Source organism: Miniopterus natalensis, chromosome 2 (assembly GCF_054644295.1).
Source record: "Miniopterus natalensis isolate mMinNat1 chromosome 2, mMinNat1.hap1, whole genome shotgun sequence".
Taxonomy (NCBI): Eukaryota; Metazoa; Chordata; class Mammalia; order Chiroptera; family Miniopteridae; genus Miniopterus; species Miniopterus natalensis.
The window spans coordinates 177,768,881-177,789,443 of NC_142082.1; the positions used below are offsets into that span (position 1 = coordinate 177,768,881).

Here is a 20,563-nt window from a genome sequence, read left to right on the forward strand (position 1 = left end):
AGCAGGTCGTCCTGTCCAGTGGTCCCCAGGGCTCACCTTCCTCCCACCACACTACCTGTGTTTGCACAGGCATCCTGGTGCACATTCCTCTCCTCCCAGGGCAGCTCAGGCCAGCACTGGACAGAATGATCCTCATTATGGACAAGCTGGACCTTGGGCTCCCTGCCACGTCCCTGCATCGATTCAGGGGCACCTGACTCATCGTGATCTCTGTCAGGTGACAGCCCTTTGACTGTTTGCTGAAGCTGATCATGTACACCTGGAGCCTCCGCTTCTCCAAGGTAAACAGCCTCCATTCTTCCCACTATGTCTAGTGTAACAAGGTTGGAACTGGCACTGGCACTCCCTTAGATCCCCCTGAGTGTGCTGACTTACCTCGACTGTTCTACAAGTATAGCACCCAGAAATGAATGCAGTGGCCCAGCTGTGGACTCACCTGTTAAATGAAATGTCACCTTCGTCATTCTAGCTAGAATACTTCTGTTAATGTATCCAATCACCCAGCCCCTACTTAAAGCAGTTTCTGATTTGGCCCCAAGGGTTGGATTTATTGTTAAGCTTCATGGCTACAGGTGTAGGACCTACCCCCAGTCTGTGCGGGTTGCTTCAGAGCATTTTTCTCAGTCCTCCCTGTTTCCTATCATCTATCGGCCAGTCTAATAAAATCATTCAAAGTCAAGGATCACAGTCATCCCATCAGGGTAGGAAAGACAGCACCATGACAGAAAAGAGCCTTCCAGGTGACATCAGCACATCCCTAAGCACAGCCAGCTTTGAATGCTCCATAACCCAGATCAACTTCTAGTCTCTCCTCTGAGAAACTGCACCATTTACCTTCAGGGGGCCACCCCTCCCCCAATGTCACTCCTTATGTTTCAGGGAACTCCTCTCTACCCTATGACTAGAAGCAGGCACAGGGCTCAGGGCTGCCCTCACTAGCCTCTCCAACCACAGTGACTGGTCTCTGGACAAGCAACCAGAGGCAATCCAATCAGAGGCAAGCCTGGAGAATTGGGGGTAGGAAGAACTCCTCTTTCTACAGAGACCAGGGAGGGTAAGTTGTAAACTGAAGCTTCTTCTGTTAGCAAAAGCTACCCTGAAAGAAACCACAGAAAAGTGAAGCGAAGGGATGAAGAGACTGAGCTGCACACATATCATCTGAGCCCCTGGATCCAACCCTACCTGAAGCCTGCCCACCTTCAAACTTATGAGTTTTGTTAGCCCCCACATTTTCTTTCTGTCCAAATCTTCTAGGGTTGAGTTTCTATCAATGAGGGCCAATCAAAATTCTGCAACTTCCCTCGAGGCACCCGGAAAGGTCATGTGACGCCCCGTCAAACCCTTGCCGATGTCTGCTACCTCACTGCAGCCCCGATCTACAGCATGGTTTTGTAGTTAAAACCTCCAGCTCTGGAATCCAATAACCCAGGCTCCATCTTGACTGGCTTTGGGGGTTTGGGCAGATCCCTGAAGCTTACCTGCCCTGCCTCATCTCTACTTACTACAAGGGGTTGTTGCGGTGAAAGAGCAAACATGTGTAAAGTCGTTACAGCAATGCCTGGCAGGTAGAAATGCTCAAAATACTAGCAGCTTATATTGTTGTTTTCATCATCACGATTGTTATTATTGTTATACTATTAATATCATCATCATTATTATTATTATTAATGTCTTAGCAGCCTAGTTATACTGGGAAAGTCAATGTTTTAATGTATTATACCTAGTCTGGCACCGGCTGCACTTAACCCTGTTTTATAGGGGCTCCTCCGCCATCCCCAGGAGAATGCTTCTTTATCTCTCTCCCAGGATTATCACCAGCTCACCTCCCTCCCTCTGATCCCTTTGCCGAAAATTAACCATCCATGCCGCCGTGGCATAATTTCTTCTCTCTAGCTGCTTAGATGAAAGCGCACCACCTCCAGGGATGCAGGGGCAGGGAAGGGACAGGGCGTGGTGCCGGCCCTCCCCTGCTCCGCGGGTGCTCAGTTCCACCTCGTTTATATTCAGCCTGCCTAACTCAGGGCAAATCTCAGAAAGTGAAGTGGAACTCCTAATTAAAAGGTAGCCTTGAGCTGTCAATAAAATTGTGCATCAAGAAAATGTTGAAAAACACAGTGGTGACTTCCTTGAGTCAGATCTTCCTTTGAGTTAATTTTTCTCTTTTAACTCAAGTGTGGGGGTAAATAAAAAGAAAGCGTGCCTGGCAAGGCTGCCATGCCTTCCCTCCCCGAAGCCCAGAAAACCGTCTTTGATACGCAACACACAGCATTTGAAACTGCTGGCTGGGAGGATGGCAAGGCCCGTCTTTGCCACGGATTTCTGGAACGTGGCAGGGGTTAGCGTCACTTTTTATTCGTGTGAGGAGGGCCACTCCTCTGTTGCGTTCCTGTGCTCAGCCACCAGAATGACTGATCACCCCTCACCCCCAGCCTGGCCGGTGGCTCCGACATCCATCCCCCGCAGCCCCTGGACTTGCCTCCTCGCACCACGCACAGCGACATGCAGCAATCGCGGGCGCTCACCTATCTGTCCCCACTGTGCTGTGAGGGCCCAGGTGCCTTATCACCGGACGCCCAGCACCTGGTTCAGCAGAGCTGGGAAACAGCAGCAGTCACAACAACAAAATGTCAAATGTGTGAATGGATGGACGGACGGACGGACGGACGGACGGATGGATGGATGGATGGAAGAATGAAACATCTGGCTCCATGAATAGCTAAGGGATCCCTCCAGGGCCCAGCCTTTTCCCCATCAACGGTCCACGCGCAAAGCTGGCCTCCGACATTGGTGTCACCTCCGCCGTGCCGCTGCGCCCAGGCGCCCCTTTTTGCTTCTGTGTCTATCTGTTCCCTGACTCCCTCCAATCACCTGCGTGAACCGAGGCACGTCTTTCCCTGTGACCGGGCACGGGCATGCCATTCCGCAAGATGACAAGCTGGGATGAGATGACTCGGAGGCTCCTGGGACGCAGGGACAGCCAGCGTTCCCTCCCCTCCCCACTCCCCTCACGTCAGGAAAGCTCCCGTCTTACCTTCAAAGCTCCCGGCGAACAGGTAGAGCCAGGTGATGGCGGGGATGCAGAGAAGAGTCAGCGAGGCAGCCAGGAATTTCCGTCTCCCCCTGCAGATCCCCAGCATCCTCTCGGAAGGGGCACTCCCTAGTCCCAGAGCCGTTCCTCTGCCCGGAGCGCGGAGTCCTCGGCCTCCCTCATAATACTGCCTGTAAGGGAAGAGCAGAGGGGGAGGGCTGAGCTCCGAGCGCTGCGAGCGGGTGCAGGCTGCCGAGCGAAAGCCCGCAGATCCTGAGGGCAGGCCGACTCGTCTACGGTTTCCTGCTAACCTTTGTCCCAAGAGGTGATGCTGCAGTCCTGCGCTCTATCAAAGCTGAGACAGTTCTTTAAAAATAAACAAAGAGCCAGGCTGGTGTGGTTCAGGGGTTGAGCATCGACCCATGAACAAAAAGGTCCCTGGTTCAACTCCCGGTCAGGGCGTGTCTGGGTTGTGGGCTCCATCCCCAGCAGGGGGCGTGCAGGGGGCAGCCGATCAATGTCTCTCTCACTGATGTGTCTGTCTGTCCCTCTCCCTCTCTCTCTAATGTGCGCGCACACACACACACACACACACACAGGCATTTTATGCTATAGGTTACTTTTGAAGCCTGAACTAACACACTCATGACGGGAGCATTTAGTTAACACCTTGTATACACCAAGCACTAACCGGGTGCTCTGTTTTGAAACAGCAGAATGACAGCTGGCTTCAAAGAGCAGCCCAACAAGAGAGCCCACCATGAAACACCCCTAGGACCCCAAGAATGTGACCACTGAGACTGGCAGGAACCTCTATGAAGGACAATGAAGCTGCTGACCGATCCGTGCATGGTCAGGGTGGCAGAACAGTCCCCGTGTTCCAGGCAGAGGAAACAATGGAAGGCACAGGGGCCGACCGACAACACACTCCCAGGAAAGGAGACTGGCTAGGCCACAAGATCACCTGCAGGGGACCACAGGAAAGGAGACTGGCTAGGCCACAAGATCACCTGCAGGGGACCACAGGAAAGGAGACTGGCTAGGCCACAAGATCACCTGCAGGGGACCGCATCTCCAGCGCTGGGCAAAGCCTCCAGGCACTGAACAGGAACTGTCTTAATAACGCTCATCTTTAACATGGAAGAAGATGCCGGAAAAGCATGGAAGAGAAGTGAATGTGCAGAGAATGGGGAGAGGCATACTGGGCTGCAGAGGGACAGTCCTCAGGCCACACACTGGACTGGCTGAAAGGTGCTGCAAAGGGGAGGGAGGAGGTCCACACAGATGCAGCACAGGGCCCACGACCTTTCGCCTGAGTATATGACCAGCAACGCATGTGACTTAGAAAGGAATTGAAAACCAACAGACCATGAAATCCCACCTCCACCACCTCCTAACACAGATGTCACATTGGCTATAGGTGGAGCGAGAAAGTCCACGTGGAGCCTCCCTGACAGAGCAGAACCCACCCCTGGGGGCTGCTCACATACAAGGCTTCAGGTTCTCAGAGAAGGGGTGTCCCCTTAGATACTCTCACAGTGGGTCCTTCCCTCTGTCGTAACCCTAAACCCCACATGACGATGGTCTGTTGAACTGTGTCCCTTCTCCACCAGCCCTGGTGTTTCCAGAAGACCGGTGGCCTGTCGGATGTACCCGGCGTCCCTAAGACTTAATGTTCCGCCTGTCACCAGCAGGTGCCTGATAACTGTCTGCTGAACAAATAAATGGAATTGGATTCTACCCAAAGGCGACCCTCTGGAGCTTCAGGAGTTTGTGTTCAGCAAGTTGCCAGCAATAAACACCTCACGGAGCCCATCTCAGCTGTCCACGCCAGGCTTGCTTCGCAACCTCCCTGGCACTTTTCTAAATGGCCCTCTTGAAACAGATGAGAGACCACAGGGCTGCAGGGTGTGCACAGGAAAGCAAAGCCAAAAAAGCAAAATCCCTCTGAACCAAGAATGCTGACTTAAGAAAAGGCCCCCCCAGGGAAGGAGAAACAAACCCCACAAACAAACCGCGCTCATCACTAAAAATGAGCATCGGAAATGCTGGCGATCTCGCGGGAGGAGGGAGCGCTGGGGAAAGAAGGCAGTGCAGTCAGGCAGCTGGGCTCAGATCCGTGCCACACCTACTAGCTATGACCCGGGCAAGCTAGTCTGGGTCGGCTTCATTACAGTCACCTACACAGTGAAGACACACCCTCGGTCTGGGAGTGAGGTTATGAGGCTTAGTAAGAAACCCCTTGAGCCGTGGCCAGTGTGCTCAGTGGTTGGCGCATCGGCCTGTGAACCGAAAGGTTGTGGGTTCAATTCCCAGTCAAGGACACTTACTTGAGTTGCAGGTTCAATCCCTCGCCCTGGTCTCTCTCACATCATCGATGTTTCTCTCTCCCCCAACCCTCCCTTCCACTCCTTTCTAAAAGAATCGGTGGAAAAAGTATCCTCAAGTGAGGATTAATAACAACGAAAAAAATACCTTGAGAGACTAGCAAAGACCCATCAAGCATATGGCAGGGTGACCCCCCCCCTTCTTGGGAACCCAAGGGCACCCTTACTTATGTTTTTCTCTCCCCCTCCTACCCCCCACAGGGTTTGGCAGAAAACAGATCCCAACAAGTGGGTGACGACTGACAAGCCAAGTGGCTGATTTAAACCTGAACGAGCTACCTACTCAATTCTCCTTCAGGAGTTACCACCACATTAAAATCACTTCTTTAAAAAACAGTTCACTTATAATAATAAAGACAACTAGCAGTAAGTAGTACTTATGATATATCCAGCATTTTTCTATGATTTTCACTTAATTCTCAAAATAACCTATTTTTCATCCCTGTTTATGGATAAGAAAACCAACGCCTAAAAAGATTAATTAGCTGGCCAAAGGTTACCCACGCCTATGGCAGGGCCACCCCGGGCTCGTGGGGCCACCCCTACGAAACCGACTCTAGCAACCTTGGGGGGGTGTTTTCCTTTTGACCTAACCTCCATCCCTCATACTGAATCTTATGAGTATTTCCTTTCCCAGGGTCAAATATATCACCAAAGTTTGCTCCTGAAAAAGCAGAATAGACAGAAATACAATTGGAAAGCTATAGGTGAATTTACACTTCAAGGGAAAGTAGGAATATACATGAAACCGAACTCAAGTGGCATTGATATTTAAATAACATTTTAAAAAACTCCTTAAAACACTTATTTTCCTCTCTCCATCTGCACAAGTTCATTTCAACTCGCACAATTTATGTAAAGTTTTAAAACAGAGTCAAGGTTGGCTTGCATTTTATGATAACGCCGGCACCTGAAATTAAACTCAGCGGGTGAAAAAATACTCCTTCATGGATTTGACTTTTAAATGACACCTCTGTGCACTAAAGACACATTTTAAAGAAAAAGCTCCATTTATGTCAGAAGTTACTCCAGGAAGTCGATACAGCAATCGACACAAGAAGAGAAAAGAGGGGAGGAAACTGAAGGAGGGCTGGAAATTACATCCCAAACGTGCAGATGACCTAGAAAATGACAGCCACTCTCTAACTGGCCCCTGCCTGGTGAAAGGGAGTCTGTCCCACCTGTTCCCCTGGGTGTCTAAGAGTCATCGCTAACCGCCCGTCCCTCAAACCCAACATCCAGTTGCTTTTTTTTTTTAAATTGATTTCAGAGAGAGACAGGGAGAGGGAGATAGAAACGTCAATGAAAGAGAAACATGAATCGGCTGCCTCCTGCAATCCCCAACTGGGGACTGAGCCCAGGACCCAGGCATATGCCCTGACTGGGAATCGAACCTGCGACCTCCCGGTGCCTGGCAAGATGCTCAACCCACCGAGCCACACAAGCTGGGCAACGTTCACTTTCTTGACCAAGCTGGTCAATTTCTCTTCCTAAACATCTACTCCACTCGGCTCCTCCCAGGCCTTAACCAACAAACACCACATTTATAGGGAACATTGTATGAGCCAGAAAAATGATCACAACCTATTAAGCCACAAAGAGGATTCAAAGCTGAACACAAAATGTGACTGCAAGTGTCCTTCAGCCCACGGTAATAAATTGTGTGCGCACATGTATAAATATCTCTGTAACTATAGATATGAAAAAAGGTAGAAGCACTGAAAGTCATCTCCGTGTATAGAATACAAGTCATTTCAATTATATGAATATATTTTCCCCAAACTTTATACAAGGAGTATGCATTGCTTTTATAATTTAAAAATACTTAAAAGCTTGACATCACCATGTCTTCCCTTCAACACTGCTTGTGATTCAAAATACCTCAGAGCAGACAGTGTAGTACACAAGCGTTAGTTTTACTCTATTTGCTGGGTGAGCTGAGCTAACATCAGCAGGACCCTAATTGGGAATATATACCCTGCAGGGGTGGCTGGTTACCATTTGAAAGACTCTAGTCAGAAGCCCACATTCCAAACACTGCGCTCCAGACCTCCCCAATCAACACCGGAGGCTATCTTTTAATTAGCATCATGGGTGTTAGAAATGATTTTTCAAGACTGTTCAAGATGCATGGGTTGTCTAGAAACATTGCACATGAAAAGGGAATAAAAATCTAACCTTCAAAAAAAAAAAGTCTAAGAAACTCTTCAGAATCACTTAGGATCCCAAACTGATCCCATGGGCGTTGAACAGATTTGGGCCATAGGTTTTAGCTAGAAGATTGGCTGAATCCTGTCAATCACATATGGTCAGCCTAGTGTCCAGTGACCCTTTCTTGCAAGGTGCTGTCCCAGTTCCTAAGAACACAAGAAGTGGATTGAGCTTATAAAACAGGTCCTATAGCAGACAGACCCTCGATAGATGTTAGCTTTGCTATTTTCATAATTTGCACGATTGCTAGTATCTACTGCCAGCTCATGCCTGTACCCAAGCCATCCTCACGCACACCCCCGACCATCCTGCAATGTCCTTTCTCCTCTGCTGGGACCGGAGGAATTTCAAGTCCTCCAGCTTCTGCAGAACCTCGCTGGCAAGTCCAGACCTGGAGCCTCCTTGCCTTCCTGTCTAAACTCCCAGAGGTGTCAGTAACACATTCGGATACTCAATTGTCTTCTAATTGCGTCCTGTGCATGAATCTCTCTTCATTGGACCAAAACACCTGCAGGGCGGAGGATCAGGTTTGTTTAAACTTCTCCATGAGACCAGCACCTAAGCCAAATTTTACACTTAACCATCTCTCTGCATTGTGTGGTCCCTGGCCCAGCAGCAGCTAAGATCTCATCAGAAACGCAGAATCTCAGGCCCAACCCCAGCCCCACTCGATCAGAACCTGCATCTGAAGATCCAGGTGCCGTGAGTGCACGTTGCTGCTGGGGAAGTCTGCAGGCGTGCGCTGCATGGCGACATTTCGGTCAATGACGGCCCAGGTGTGTGGTAGGCTACCCACCAAGTTCTGTGGCAGTGTACTCCGTGATTTTCGCACAACGCCCGAACTGCCTAAGAGCACATTTCCCAGAGCACCCCCCCACCCCGTCATCAGTCGGCACATGACCGTAAACCGCTGGTTAACGAACAGAGCCGGCCCCAGCCCGCCTACCCGCCCTCCGCACCTCGGCCCGCCGGGACTGGCCGGTGCACTCGGGACGACCATTCACATCCTGGACTTCGCCGACTGCCTATTTATTACAACCGTTCTTCTGATGGACGGAAGCAGAGTTTCTAGCAGGGAAAGTGCCCTTTAGTAATGAAAGAAACGCAGCTTCCGGACTAGAGGTGGCTCTGATGGCCGGCCCCATTCCCATCAAAAACATTTCTCCCCTATTTAAGTAATGACTGAACAGCACCAACACCACCCCCTCTTACAAACAGGGAAACTGAGACGAAGAGAGTCTAATGACACTGATTCCGTTGTTGGAAACTCTGGGGCTCAAATGCTAGTGTTTCCTGAAAAAGCAAACACAGAAAATCAGTTCTTTGCTGCAGGACTCACACACTGATGACCAGCCGGAGCCGGATGACTCAAGGGAAGGCGTCCTGTCTATTTTGGCCATTGCAGTTCTGTTTGTTGCTCGCACAGTGTCTGGCATATAAGAGATGGTCACTAAATATTTACTGAATGGATCAATGACTGAATACCTCAGTAACCACCAGCAGCCTCCTTGGGTATCCATTACTGTACACACTACACCTGTCACACAAGCTCCAGCCTACTCCTTCCTTCCGAGCCCACCGCTGGGGTCCTGTGGCGCTTCCCCTACGTGCTCAGCAAATCCCTCTCGATCCCGGCTTCCCCCCACTTCACTCTCCCTCCTGCGCTTGGGTGAAAGTATCGCTGTCGCCTGGATCACTGCTTTTCCTTCCTCCTACTCCTCACGGCACGTACCTAAGGACTAGGATGTGGGGCTCTGTTCCCCTGGCTTCCAGCTGCCTCTAGGGGATCTCACTGCCCCTCCGCGTAGGAAGACCCTTGTTCTGTGGCTCACCTTCCTCTCTCTGTCCTTGTCACTGTCATCTGGCAACTCCTCTCATTCTCTGAAGACTTTAGGTCTCACCACATTCTTCTGCCTCTCCACCTAAATCCCGTGACAAAATGGCCAATGCAAAACATTTGCCACTTAACATGGACCAGGTTCACATTCTAGAACCTGGTGTCACCAAAAACAGCCAACCTGACAATTGCAAATATCACCACTAGCCCCTGCCCAGCCCCACCTGTTAGCCTTCCTGGGCTGCCATCGTACAAAGTCTTCACTGTTAGCTGTCCCGGGCTGCTGTTACAGAAATTCTTCACTCTCACCATAAACCCCACTACCCACCCTTCCAGGTCTAGATTCTCTTTATTTGGCTTAGATGCCATGGCTCATTATTAGGACCTCCTTCTGCAACATGCACACCTCCCTCGGCCCTCCTTTCCGGCTGTTAGCCTGGGAAAAGCCAATGAGTCAGGTGCACACAACCATACTTGCTCTCCACACCTTTGCTTGGGAAACCGAATGTTGGGCGAGGAAATCACACTATCGGGCAGGCAGACTTGTTCTCTTTAATCATTTCTGATTTCATGTGGGCAGTCAACTGCTCAGAAATGCTAACTTTCTCTGGTAAACTAAAATCCTGTCCCCTGAGATATTTATTTCACACACTCCTTTTCTTCTTGAACCGCCCCGTTTCCAAACGGTAGATTCCAGGATTCGGTGTGGGACCCATCTTCTCTCCCGGTGAGATCACCCAGCCCAGTGGCTTATGAAACAATCTCCAGGCTAAGGACGCCCACATTTGTATCCCCAGCTCTGGCCTCTCCTCCAACCTCCAGAATCTCACGTATAAGGATCTTCCTCGTGTGCCACGGGCCTCAACCCCGATCTCCCCTTTCAAACCCACTCTTCCCCAGAGCTTTCCCACCTCCATAAACATCTTCTATTCCATTGCTCGAGCCAGATACCTAGGAGCCATTCTCAGTTCCTCACTCATCCCTCTTATCAGGTCAAACCCATGCATCCCCAAATCCTGCCATTTTTACTTCTAAAGCATGCATTCCCCCCAATAATATATCTACTTCTCTCATTTTACTGCCACTATATGAATCCAAGCCACCATGATCTCATGTCTGTGCCTACTGCAGTGGCCTCCTCACTCAGATCACACTTGACATTATTAAATGTTTTTCCCTCTTGGCTCTTAAATGCTAAACTTCTTGCCATGCCTACAAGGACCTACATGGTTTGACTTTTAACTACCTCTAGGGCCTCATCTCTGGCCACTCTCCCTTTAATTCTGTTCTATTCCAGCCACACTGACCCTTCCACTCCCGGAATACGCCTCAGGGCCTTTGCACGTGTGTTCCCCTTCCCTGGAAAGCGCATAGCTCTGCTCTTGCCTGACTGAGTCCTTCCCACTCTTCAAGCCTAGCTCTTGAATGCTGTAGACTCAGAGAGGTCTTCTCCAACGATCCTATGCCCAAGCATCCTCCTGCCCCCCTCTGTTTCACTTTATCACAGTGATCTGGCTGTTTCCTTCAGGGACTCATCAAATTTTGGAATTATCCAATTATCTGCTTACTTGTTTAATGGCTGCCACACCCACTAGATTTCAATCTTCACTTGGGCAAAAACCATGAATGCTTTATATGCAATGTACACCCAGGCACACAGGAGGCGTTCACCCAATGAATGGGTGAAGAAACGAATGAATGAAAGTGTTGAGAGAGCCTCAGCCCTCAGGCACCTTGCTGCCACTCCAGTAATGTTTCAATAAGCCCTTTTTAAACAAAAACCTGCCAACCGGCTGTCTGACTGTACATGTGTAATATAAGGAACGAAATCCTCCCATCAACTTACGTAGGTCCCTGCAACAATGATATGCCTGCCCCTCAGACATGCTTTGTTACACATAAGGTCACTTGCCAGTTCACTGTGTTAACTTTCCTTTCTCTGCTCCACAAGATGAAACACACGAGGCATTTGGCCTCTCTCTGGGCCCGGAGCATCCATCCTGAAGGCCGATCACACAGTCGCGTCCTCTCCCCGTCTCCTGCACACATCAGGCCCCAGCACACCTCCCTCCTGCAGAGGATCCCGGGGCCTGACCGACTGGCTGTCCTGATTGCTTTCTTCATTTGGAGGATGGCATCTGGCCTTGGAGGCACTGTTCAAAAACTGATCACGTAAGCTACAAGAGTAAAAGCCGCATGCAATAAGCTTTGGATCAAACATTGAAAACTTGGAGTTCACTGTCTTTTAAGGGCTCTAAGGGCTCATTCCCGCCAACTTAGTTTGTCTTGATCCCGCCGCGAAGCCAAATCCTCTTGCTGCAGGGAAACATGTCCTTTTTGTCCTTAGAACCACTGTGATGTCCCAGATCAAAGGGCAGAGGCCTCATTAGGGTCTCCAGTAGAGTAGTCAACCACTCATTTCACACAATTCTGCAATTAGGACACGCTACCTCAGCCTGAGGTTTTGCCCATTGTTTCTGTTGTGTTAATAACAAAGTCCAAGGCACACCTGCATTTCACATGGTCTCTCAGCATTTATAGAGGACTGGAGTCAGGATCTGGGTTCTGCCCATCGGCTGGAGGATCCAAGCAAGGTATTCGATATCCCGGAGGCTCCCACCTTTTTTCTTGAAAGCCCACGCCAATATGATGCACTAAGGGTTGTTGCAAGGGTCGAGGCAGATCAAATGAAATCCAAGATGTGATTGCACAGCAACGCAAGATGCTGTAGTAGTAGTAACAGCACTAAAATCAATCAGTTGAATTTTAGCTGCTTGACCAATCAAATTCTATGGATAGCACAGGTACACTGCCTTCTTGCTGTGATATCCACAAAGCAGAAAGAAGAGCATCTTAGTTCATTTGGGCCTCTATAACAGAAATACCACAGACTGGGTGGCTTCAACAATAAATATTTATTCCTCACAGTTCTGGAGGCTGGGAAGCCCAAAATCAAGATACCGTCAGGTTCCATGGCTGGTCAGGACCCCACTTCCTGCTGTGTCCTCACATCACAGAAAAGGCGAGGGAACTCTTTCAGGACTCTTTTATATAAGGGCACTAATCCCACTCATGGGAGCCCCACCCCTAATACCATTTCATTGGGGATTAGCATTCAATACATGGATTTTTAGGGGGATAAACATTCAATCCATAACAAAGTGGAAAAAGGAACCAACCTATAGGTTTACCCTGGTCCCTCAAGGCAGTGTATATTTGTAAAGACAGAGCTATTAAAAAAGAAAGAACATCCTAACATTTACCAGGGGAAAAAATAAAATGCTTTATTTTTTTTTATTATTATTATTATAATAAACAGTGCATTTTTCAATGTCGCTACTCTTCATAAAAGCACCATTTTGTTCGTTAAAAGGGGACTTCCCCGTGAAACAAATTCTATCCCAAAAGTCAATACAACCTGGAAATAATTCTCTCATGAAGAACCAATGTGCTTCCTTGGACAAGACAATACCTATTCTTGCAAAACTCATCCTGTTTTCCATTGCCGCCTTTAAAAAGTGAAGGAGGAATACGAGAAATTAATTTTAATAATATATTTTATTTAACCTAGCATAGCTAAAAGCATTAGCATTATAACATGTAATCAATATAAAATATTAATGAGATATTTTATGCTCTTTTTCTCATACTATCTTTGAAATTCAGACTGTACCTTATATTAACAACCAATCTCAATTTTTTCTTTTTAATTCTAAGAACAAGTTTATTTAGAAAGTTACAGAGATAGTAGAAATGAGCCAGCTGGGTTGTGCAGGCTCAGGAAACAAGTTCCCGAGGCAGCAGAAGGGCCTTGGGGGCTTAGAAGAGAGAAAGGGAAAGGCCTGGGGAAGGAGCGGGGAGGGAAAGGCGCAGGCATGCTCCAGAGATGGAGAGCGCCTTTATTACTTATTTTTTCAAATGATAAAAGAAAGTTTATTTAGAAAGTTACAGAGGTAGTAAAAGTGAGCCGTAGAAGAAATGGGCTAAGGAAACAAGTTACAGATGCAAAAGAAGGGCCCTTGGCGCTTAGAAGATTCGAGCGGACGTGCTGGGGCGGACAGTGCTTCCCATCTCAACTTGAACTTGACAGATTTCAAGTGCTCAGGAGCCACAGTGATGAACAGTACAAGTTCCAACACCTTCTGAGCCTTCACATCATCGTGTTTAAGGGAGAAAGTCTGGCCTCAGGCATGAGAGCGGAGTTGAAGCGGAGAGCCCAGGTGGCGGCGCAGTAACGAGCATCCTGAGCGGGTGGACGCAGGGAGAACTGGACTTAACCGGACGCAAGAGCACTCAGGGAAGCAGAGCACGTGCTGGGCGGCAGGGGCACCAGGCACCACACTCACACTTCCACGTGACCCTAATTCACTCAGGCTTTGCCACCGACCTGTGACTCCGCTTTTCAAGATAGCAGGACCGAGGCTCATAAGGCTGAGTGACTCAGGGCACACAGCTGGAAAGAGGGGCCCTGAGGCTAACCCCAAGACTTCTGACTTCAAACCCAATGTGCTTTCCTCAGTGTGGCATTAAAAGCCTCCAAGATCTGACTCCCGCGGACCTCATCACTCCACGTTCCGATGCCGGTCCACCCCCTAAATAAAGGGGGCCACGTCCTTCACCCTCCCCCTGACTTTCTGCCTCCTGCTTCCTCTTCCTACTGGACTACACGGTGAGCTTGGAAGACAGTGGTCCTCAATTGGGGGTAATTTTGCCTCCCTGCCCCAGGGACATTTGACAATATCTAGAAAATTTTTGACGATCAAGACTGGGGAGAATGGGGTGCTACTAGCCTCTAGTGGGTCAAGGTCAGGGATGCTGATACGTATCTTACAAGGGAGGTCTGGGACTGCGCCTGACAACAAATATCTAGCTCAAAATGGTAACGGGGCACATGCCAGGAAGAACCGCAGGTCCGCGGTGGAAGGAATTTCCTCCGAAGCCACAGCCCGTGGCCTGGGGAAGTGGAACGCATTTGACCTACAGCCCAGGTACTTCCCTTAATTACCTTCCCTTATATTACACCATACAACCCAGGCTCTGCTGCTCAAGGGCAGGAGCTCCAGTTTAATAGAAATGTCAACAGGCGGGCGGCGTGCATGTCACTCGTGGCACAGAGCTCTCTTTGGGGGTAACACAGGTGGACAAGCGGAAAGGCAGAAGAGCGGGGGACGACCAACGATTCCCATCTACAGCATTAACCTCTTGGACAACGCATCGCCAAGCAGATCTTTAACGCAAATTGATCTTTCCCGAGGATGTGCACTTCTCCTTGGGGTCGGCCCGCAGCTCCGGAAGGCTGATTTCTGCTTTTCATTCTGAATGCTAAATCAGCTCTTAGTCACCGCCACCAGGCGCCGTGAAGCCACCCGTTGGAGTGCCTTGGCCCTGGTTCTTTAGGTTTGCATTCTGGAGAGGGGTGACTTGCGCATTTCCATTCTGCTTAAGCAAACACTCCTAAGCATTTAACAAGCACCGCGGCTGCAAAATGCTCGGGTCCTCCCGGCCTCAGAGCATCGATGTGTGGAACCTGCAGAGTCCGTCTCTCCTCTGCATTCCCAGGCCGGGGGAGAGTTCACGTAAATACCTCTCGTGGCAAATGGTAAAAGAAAGGCAGCGATGACTTCCCCTTTTCTCTCCTCCTTCCCGTTCATCCCTTGACACACAGCACGTGTGCCCCAGGCTCAGACTCTATTCCAGGCACAGAGCTTGGGGCAAGGGACACAGAGATGGGTGCCACCTGCCCTGGAGGAGCCTTGTGAGAATTCAGGGGACAGACAGACACACAGGCACCATGACCACGAAGACAAGGCAGGACTGGGGAAGACATGGTTCTCAGGAGGAAACATCTGAGCTGAGCCAAAGAAGATGGCGCAGCTTCTGGAGGCTGGGAAGGAGAGAGAAGTCAGCCCTGGCAGAGGGAACCGCTAGGAAAAATGCAAGGGCAGGCCGGGCACCAGGGGGCAGCCACCAGCCCTCCTTCCAGAGTCAGATAAGGAGGCTGATGGACAGAGGGAAGCAAGACTAGGACGGCCTTGAAAGCTAACTGAAGGAGAACTTGAACTTTATTCTACAGCCCCTAGGCAGCTACTGAAGATTTCTGAGCAGGAATTACAGCATCTGTGTTTAAGAAAACTAACAGCTCTGCGAGTGGGTTAGCTGGAGGGAAAGGTGCAGCCCAGAGGCCACCCTGACTGATTCTGGTGGCAGACGCGCCTGGGAGCCATCCCAATAGCAGCAATACCGGTCCCTGCTTGGGGGATATTTCCCATTGCCACAATGCTGAGCTGGCCCATAGGCAGGCGCAATGAACTGAATGTTTGTGTTCCTCCCAAATTCTTGATGTTGAAAGCTTAATCGCCAATATGATGGTATTAGTAGGTGGGGTCTCTGGGATGTAGTTAGGTCATAAGGGTGGAGCCTCCATGAATGGGATTAGTGCCCTTATATGAGGGACTCCTTCTGCCATGTGAGGACACAAGGAGAAGTTGGCACTTCACAAACCAGAACAGGGTCCTCACCAGAACCCAACCCTGATCTCAGGCTTCCAGGCTCCACAGCTGTGAGAAATAAATGTGTTACCAGCTACCCAGCCTACGGTATTAGGTTCCAGCAGCCTGAACAGACCAAGACAGCGAGGCAGCACTGTGCTGAGGGACGGGACCTCTAGCTACAGGGAATGAATCCCAACTGGTGTTAGAGCAGCCTGGTTCTCCTTTGACAGGGGTTGGTTCGGGAACGGGCTGTGACTCAGTCTTGGTCACCAGCTGCAATGGAAGGAAAAGTCACAGTGTCACCAAAGCCACAGAGGGAGAGTGTCATGAAGGAAATTCCTCTTTTAGACAGAAACATGATTTGCCTCAGGTCATAGAAAAAGTCTCTAAAGTTATAGAGTACATGCTGAAGGGCCTCCTGATTTCAATATATTTGAATTACACTGTGATGGCCCTCAACAGTCATGTATTTTCACCCTGTTCAATGTTCCCCTAATTTAGTTCACATTTAACAAGAATCCTAATGATTAAACAAGAATGGCCTTTTCACATGAGTTGGTGTGGCTCGGCTGAACATTGTCCCATGCACCGGAAGGTCACCAGTTCGAGTCCTGGTCAGGGCACATGACCAGGTTGAGGGTTCAGTCCCTGTTTGGGGTCCATGCAGGAGACAAGTGATCAATGTTTCTCTCTCACATTGATGTTTCTCTGTTTCCCTCTTTCCCTCTCTCTCTCTCTTCTCTCTCCCTTCTTCTCTCTAAAATCAATGAACATATCCTTGGGTGAGAATTATAAAAAAAAATTAAGCATGGTGGAAAGGTGCCCAGTATGTTATCTGGCACAGAGCAGCCATACAATAAATATTAATTAATTAATCAAGTACGCATTGACAGTTTGATAATTTTAAAAAATCAAAGAACTGGTAGGAGGTAAGAAAATACAGTTGGCCCTTTACCTTACACCCCTCTTGTACTAACTGTATTTTCATGACATAGAATGCTTAGTGGGATACTGCACTAGCTTCCTAGGACTGCTCTAACAAAGGACCGCAAACAGGAGGCCTTAACAGAAATGTACTGTCCCATACTTCTGGAGGCTAGAACTCTGAAATCACACTGTGAGCAAGGCATGCTCCCTCTGAAGGCACCGGGGGGGGGGGGGGGGCCCTGGTCCAGGCCCGTCTCTGAGCTTCGGATGGCCCCTCAGCTGAGGCAGCACAACTCCAGTCCCCACACGGCATTCTCCTTATGTTCCTGTCAGGGTCCAAATTTCCCCTTCTGTAAGGGCACCTATCAAACTGGGTGAGGGCCCAACCTAATCCAGTATGATCTCATTTTTAGCTAATTACATCTGCTATGACTGTATTTCCAAATATGAACACGTTCTAAGGTGCTAGGGATTAGAACCTCAGCTTATTAATTTGAGGTAGGACACAACTCATCCTGTAACAGTTACCTCCACCATAGTGCAAAAGTCAAGAAAAGAAAGCTCCACAAGGCAGAGAGTGAGGAGGGGGCATTTCAGTTCTATGGGGTCAGGGATACCCAGTCCCCAGAGGCCACCTGTCAAGCAGCAGCAGGAATCAGGGTCACTGAAGGATGGACTGGATGGCCTGAAAGCTGCCACAGGTCTGCACATTCCGATGGTGTGAAAGAAAGCGCATGAAACCAGGCTTCGTTGGGAAGCCTAGCTCTGGTCCTGCTCCACTAGCAACTTACTGTGTGACCTGAGCAGACACTCACCATCTCTGGGCTCAGCATCCAATCAAAGGAAGCGTGGGCTCCATGACTGAGCTCTAACACGCAGCACGTGGTGTCTGCTCATCAGTTCCAGCATCCACCCGGAGACAGAAACCCTTCCCCTGCAGGGGTGCAGAACTGTCCCCAGCTTCTAACCAACCTCCCGGTAAGAACTTTCAGCTCACAGGCCTGCAACCTTCAAAGTTAGAGATGAACTTTCCAGGATCCAGGCTTCTATAAAAGAATCAAATTGTCCAGCGATATCTCACCCACACAACACGTTAGGCAGACGCGGCCCACACAGTAAACAGCCTGGTTAATAAGTGCGAGTTCATTAGTTGTGGGGCTGTCAGGACAGCCCAATAGCTGTGATAACACAGAAGCTGTCCCCACCGTACAAGTCAAGCTAAATACTTTCCATTTTATCACCCAATTCATAACCTTGCTGTCTGGCTCTGAGGATCAATAGCCTGGTGGTTCTGGTATCCAATAAATTTGTCTTCGTGCGGACGTTTTTCATTTCCCACGCCACTTGACGAGAGCCGGATAAGGTGAATTGCTCCTCTCACTGCATTTGTTTCTCCAAATCTATAATTTCACACTGACATGTTCCACACGCCAGTGAGGGCGACGAGGGAAAGAGAGCAGCTAGCAGAGGCCCCATTCCCAGCACGGAGAAAGTTTCCAGCAGGGTTCATCTGGGACAACCAGTGTAATGGGTTTCACGTGGGCAAATGTCACCTGGTCTACCTGGGGTCTCTCTCTCTCTCTCTCTCTCTCTCTCTCTCTCTCTCTCTCTCACACACACACACACACACACAGAGACACACACACACGCCCCTCCCATCATTCACCTACCAAAGAATTTTTATCCAGCGCTTACTAAGTGCCAAACCCCATGCTGGGTAATTTACAGGGTTTATCTCATTAGTCCTTACAAGGCAGCTGCCTGAAAAATGTCACTGTTTAAACACACACACAAATAAATATACACGTTATATTTATTTTTATATAGAACACTGACACTGGGAAAAGAAATTAATTCTGGCTTTGTGGGTAAGAGGAAGCAGCAAGAAACTTACAGAAAAAGCACATTTAAGGCAAATACACATACATACACACAGACTCAGAAGTAAGACTGGGGAGGGAACAGCTCCCTAATGCAACAAAAATTATCTGAATGGGGAAACTGAGGATCAGACAAGGGAATGACATGTCCAAAGTCATCCAGAAAGAAAAATAAACCACACACACAAAATTAAGTCTTAACCGAATTCTTGTCTCCTTGCTCCGGGGCCTCAGTTTTATTTTTTTCTTCATCACCATCAAAACAGCACATATTTTATAAAATGTTTAACAGATCTAATGAGGGAAAGATTCATGATCTGGAAGCACTGAAGATGGAAGGGAGAGAGACCCTTTAAGAACCTCTCAGTCCAAATCCACAGAAATAGGTGTTTACCTGGGACTCGAGGAAGGAGGGGATGCGAAGTGACTGCTAATGAGTGTGGGGTTTCTCTAGTGGGTAATAAAAATAGATGTTCTAGAATTAAAGAGTAGTGACAGTAACACAATCTTATGAATATGCTAAACAGATAAAACCACTGAATATAAAACCATTGAATTGTATTCCTTTAAGGGGTGAAATTTATGGTATGTGAATTTTACCTCAATTAAAAAATAACCAGTGACATGAGAACAGTCAGGGCTTAATAATGCAGATTAGCCCCTATCAAAATAATCAAGTTTAAAAAAAAAGAGATTCTACCAGTCACCCTTATTTATCCAGAGCAATTTCAGGACACAAGCATGTCAGGCAAGACACTGTAGCGCTCTGCCTGGTTTCATCTATACAACAGCCCTGACTCCTCAACATCTATTTCCCTCCGTACCTCCTGTTTATAGAGTGGGGAGCCCCGGCAGTAAACTAAAGAATTTCCAAATATTCTTCTCAATCTGAGGGAATAGATATTGAAGGTAAAGATGTCTAATGCCCTAATTTGCTTTTTTAAACGACTTGAGAGTTTTACTCCAATGTAAGATTAAATAATATGTTGAAAAGTTACAATGAAAGTGACATTCTACCCTCAAAAAAACCAGTTTCCTACGTATTTTGTGGATTAGGAAACTGGCACAAAGATGCTGACAGTCACCTGATGAGTAACCGGTGAGCCCATACCCCACCCGCACACCCCGCAGCGCCCTTTCTAACACCCCGCGCCACTGATTTCCAGGATGGGAGCTGGGCGCCGGGTCACACCCAGGCCCACAGCAGCACAGATGGAAGTAACCAAACACGAAGAAATCCACGGCCTCGCTTCCACAAACCTGAGATTTTTAACGAGAAGGAAAAACACGCCTCTAAAAACCCATGCGTGCCAACCCCGGGACCAGTTGGAGAAAAAGCACACACTGCAATTTGTTCTTGTTTACAAATAGTTTTAAGCCGTTTGTCAAACAAAATGAGCTTTTCTGCCAGAGGAGATCCCAATTCTGTAAGTTCATTAGCGGCGGGCGAACAGAAAGGGCCGCCCTTGTGATTTAATAATTCGGCCCTGACTCTTGTCAAAGCCACTTAAAAAACACACCAGAAAAACAAGGTGTCGGGAGAGAAAGGAGCTGCTATTTCAGCTCATTTGTGCGCTATTTCCCTGCAAACAAGGAGGCACCTACAGACCTGCTGCATCAGTCGCCACAGCCAGGGCGGGGGGGGAAGAAGGGAAGACGGTGGAGGGGACAGGGACACGCGGCGCTGGGCAGCGTGACATTGCCGGCAGTCGACGCTCACAGCCTCTTTTTGTTTACTGTTTTTTCATCCAGTAGGGAGCAAAACATTGTGAAACTCAGGATGGTTAGGGAATGAGGAGCTC

At 48.8% G+C, this 20,563-nt stretch overlaps 1 protein-coding gene across 3 annotated transcripts in view; it reads right to left on the bottom strand.

Moving 5' to 3' along the window:
* Positions 1 to 20,563, bottom strand: part of LARGE1 (LARGE xylosyl- and glucuronyltransferase 1) — a 401,317-nt gene that overhangs the window by 281,684 nt on the left and 99,070 nt on the right. For all 3 annotated transcript variants that reach the window (XM_016222951.2, XM_087814883.1, XM_016222941.2), the window contains exon 2: positions 3,032 to 3,219. In XM_016222951.2, coding sequence (XP_016078437.1) covers positions 3,032 to 3,137 — 106 coding nt within the window. In that variant the 5' untranslated portion in view covers positions 3,138 to 3,219. The remainder of the gene's footprint in view (positions 1 to 3,031; positions 3,220 to 20,563) is intronic.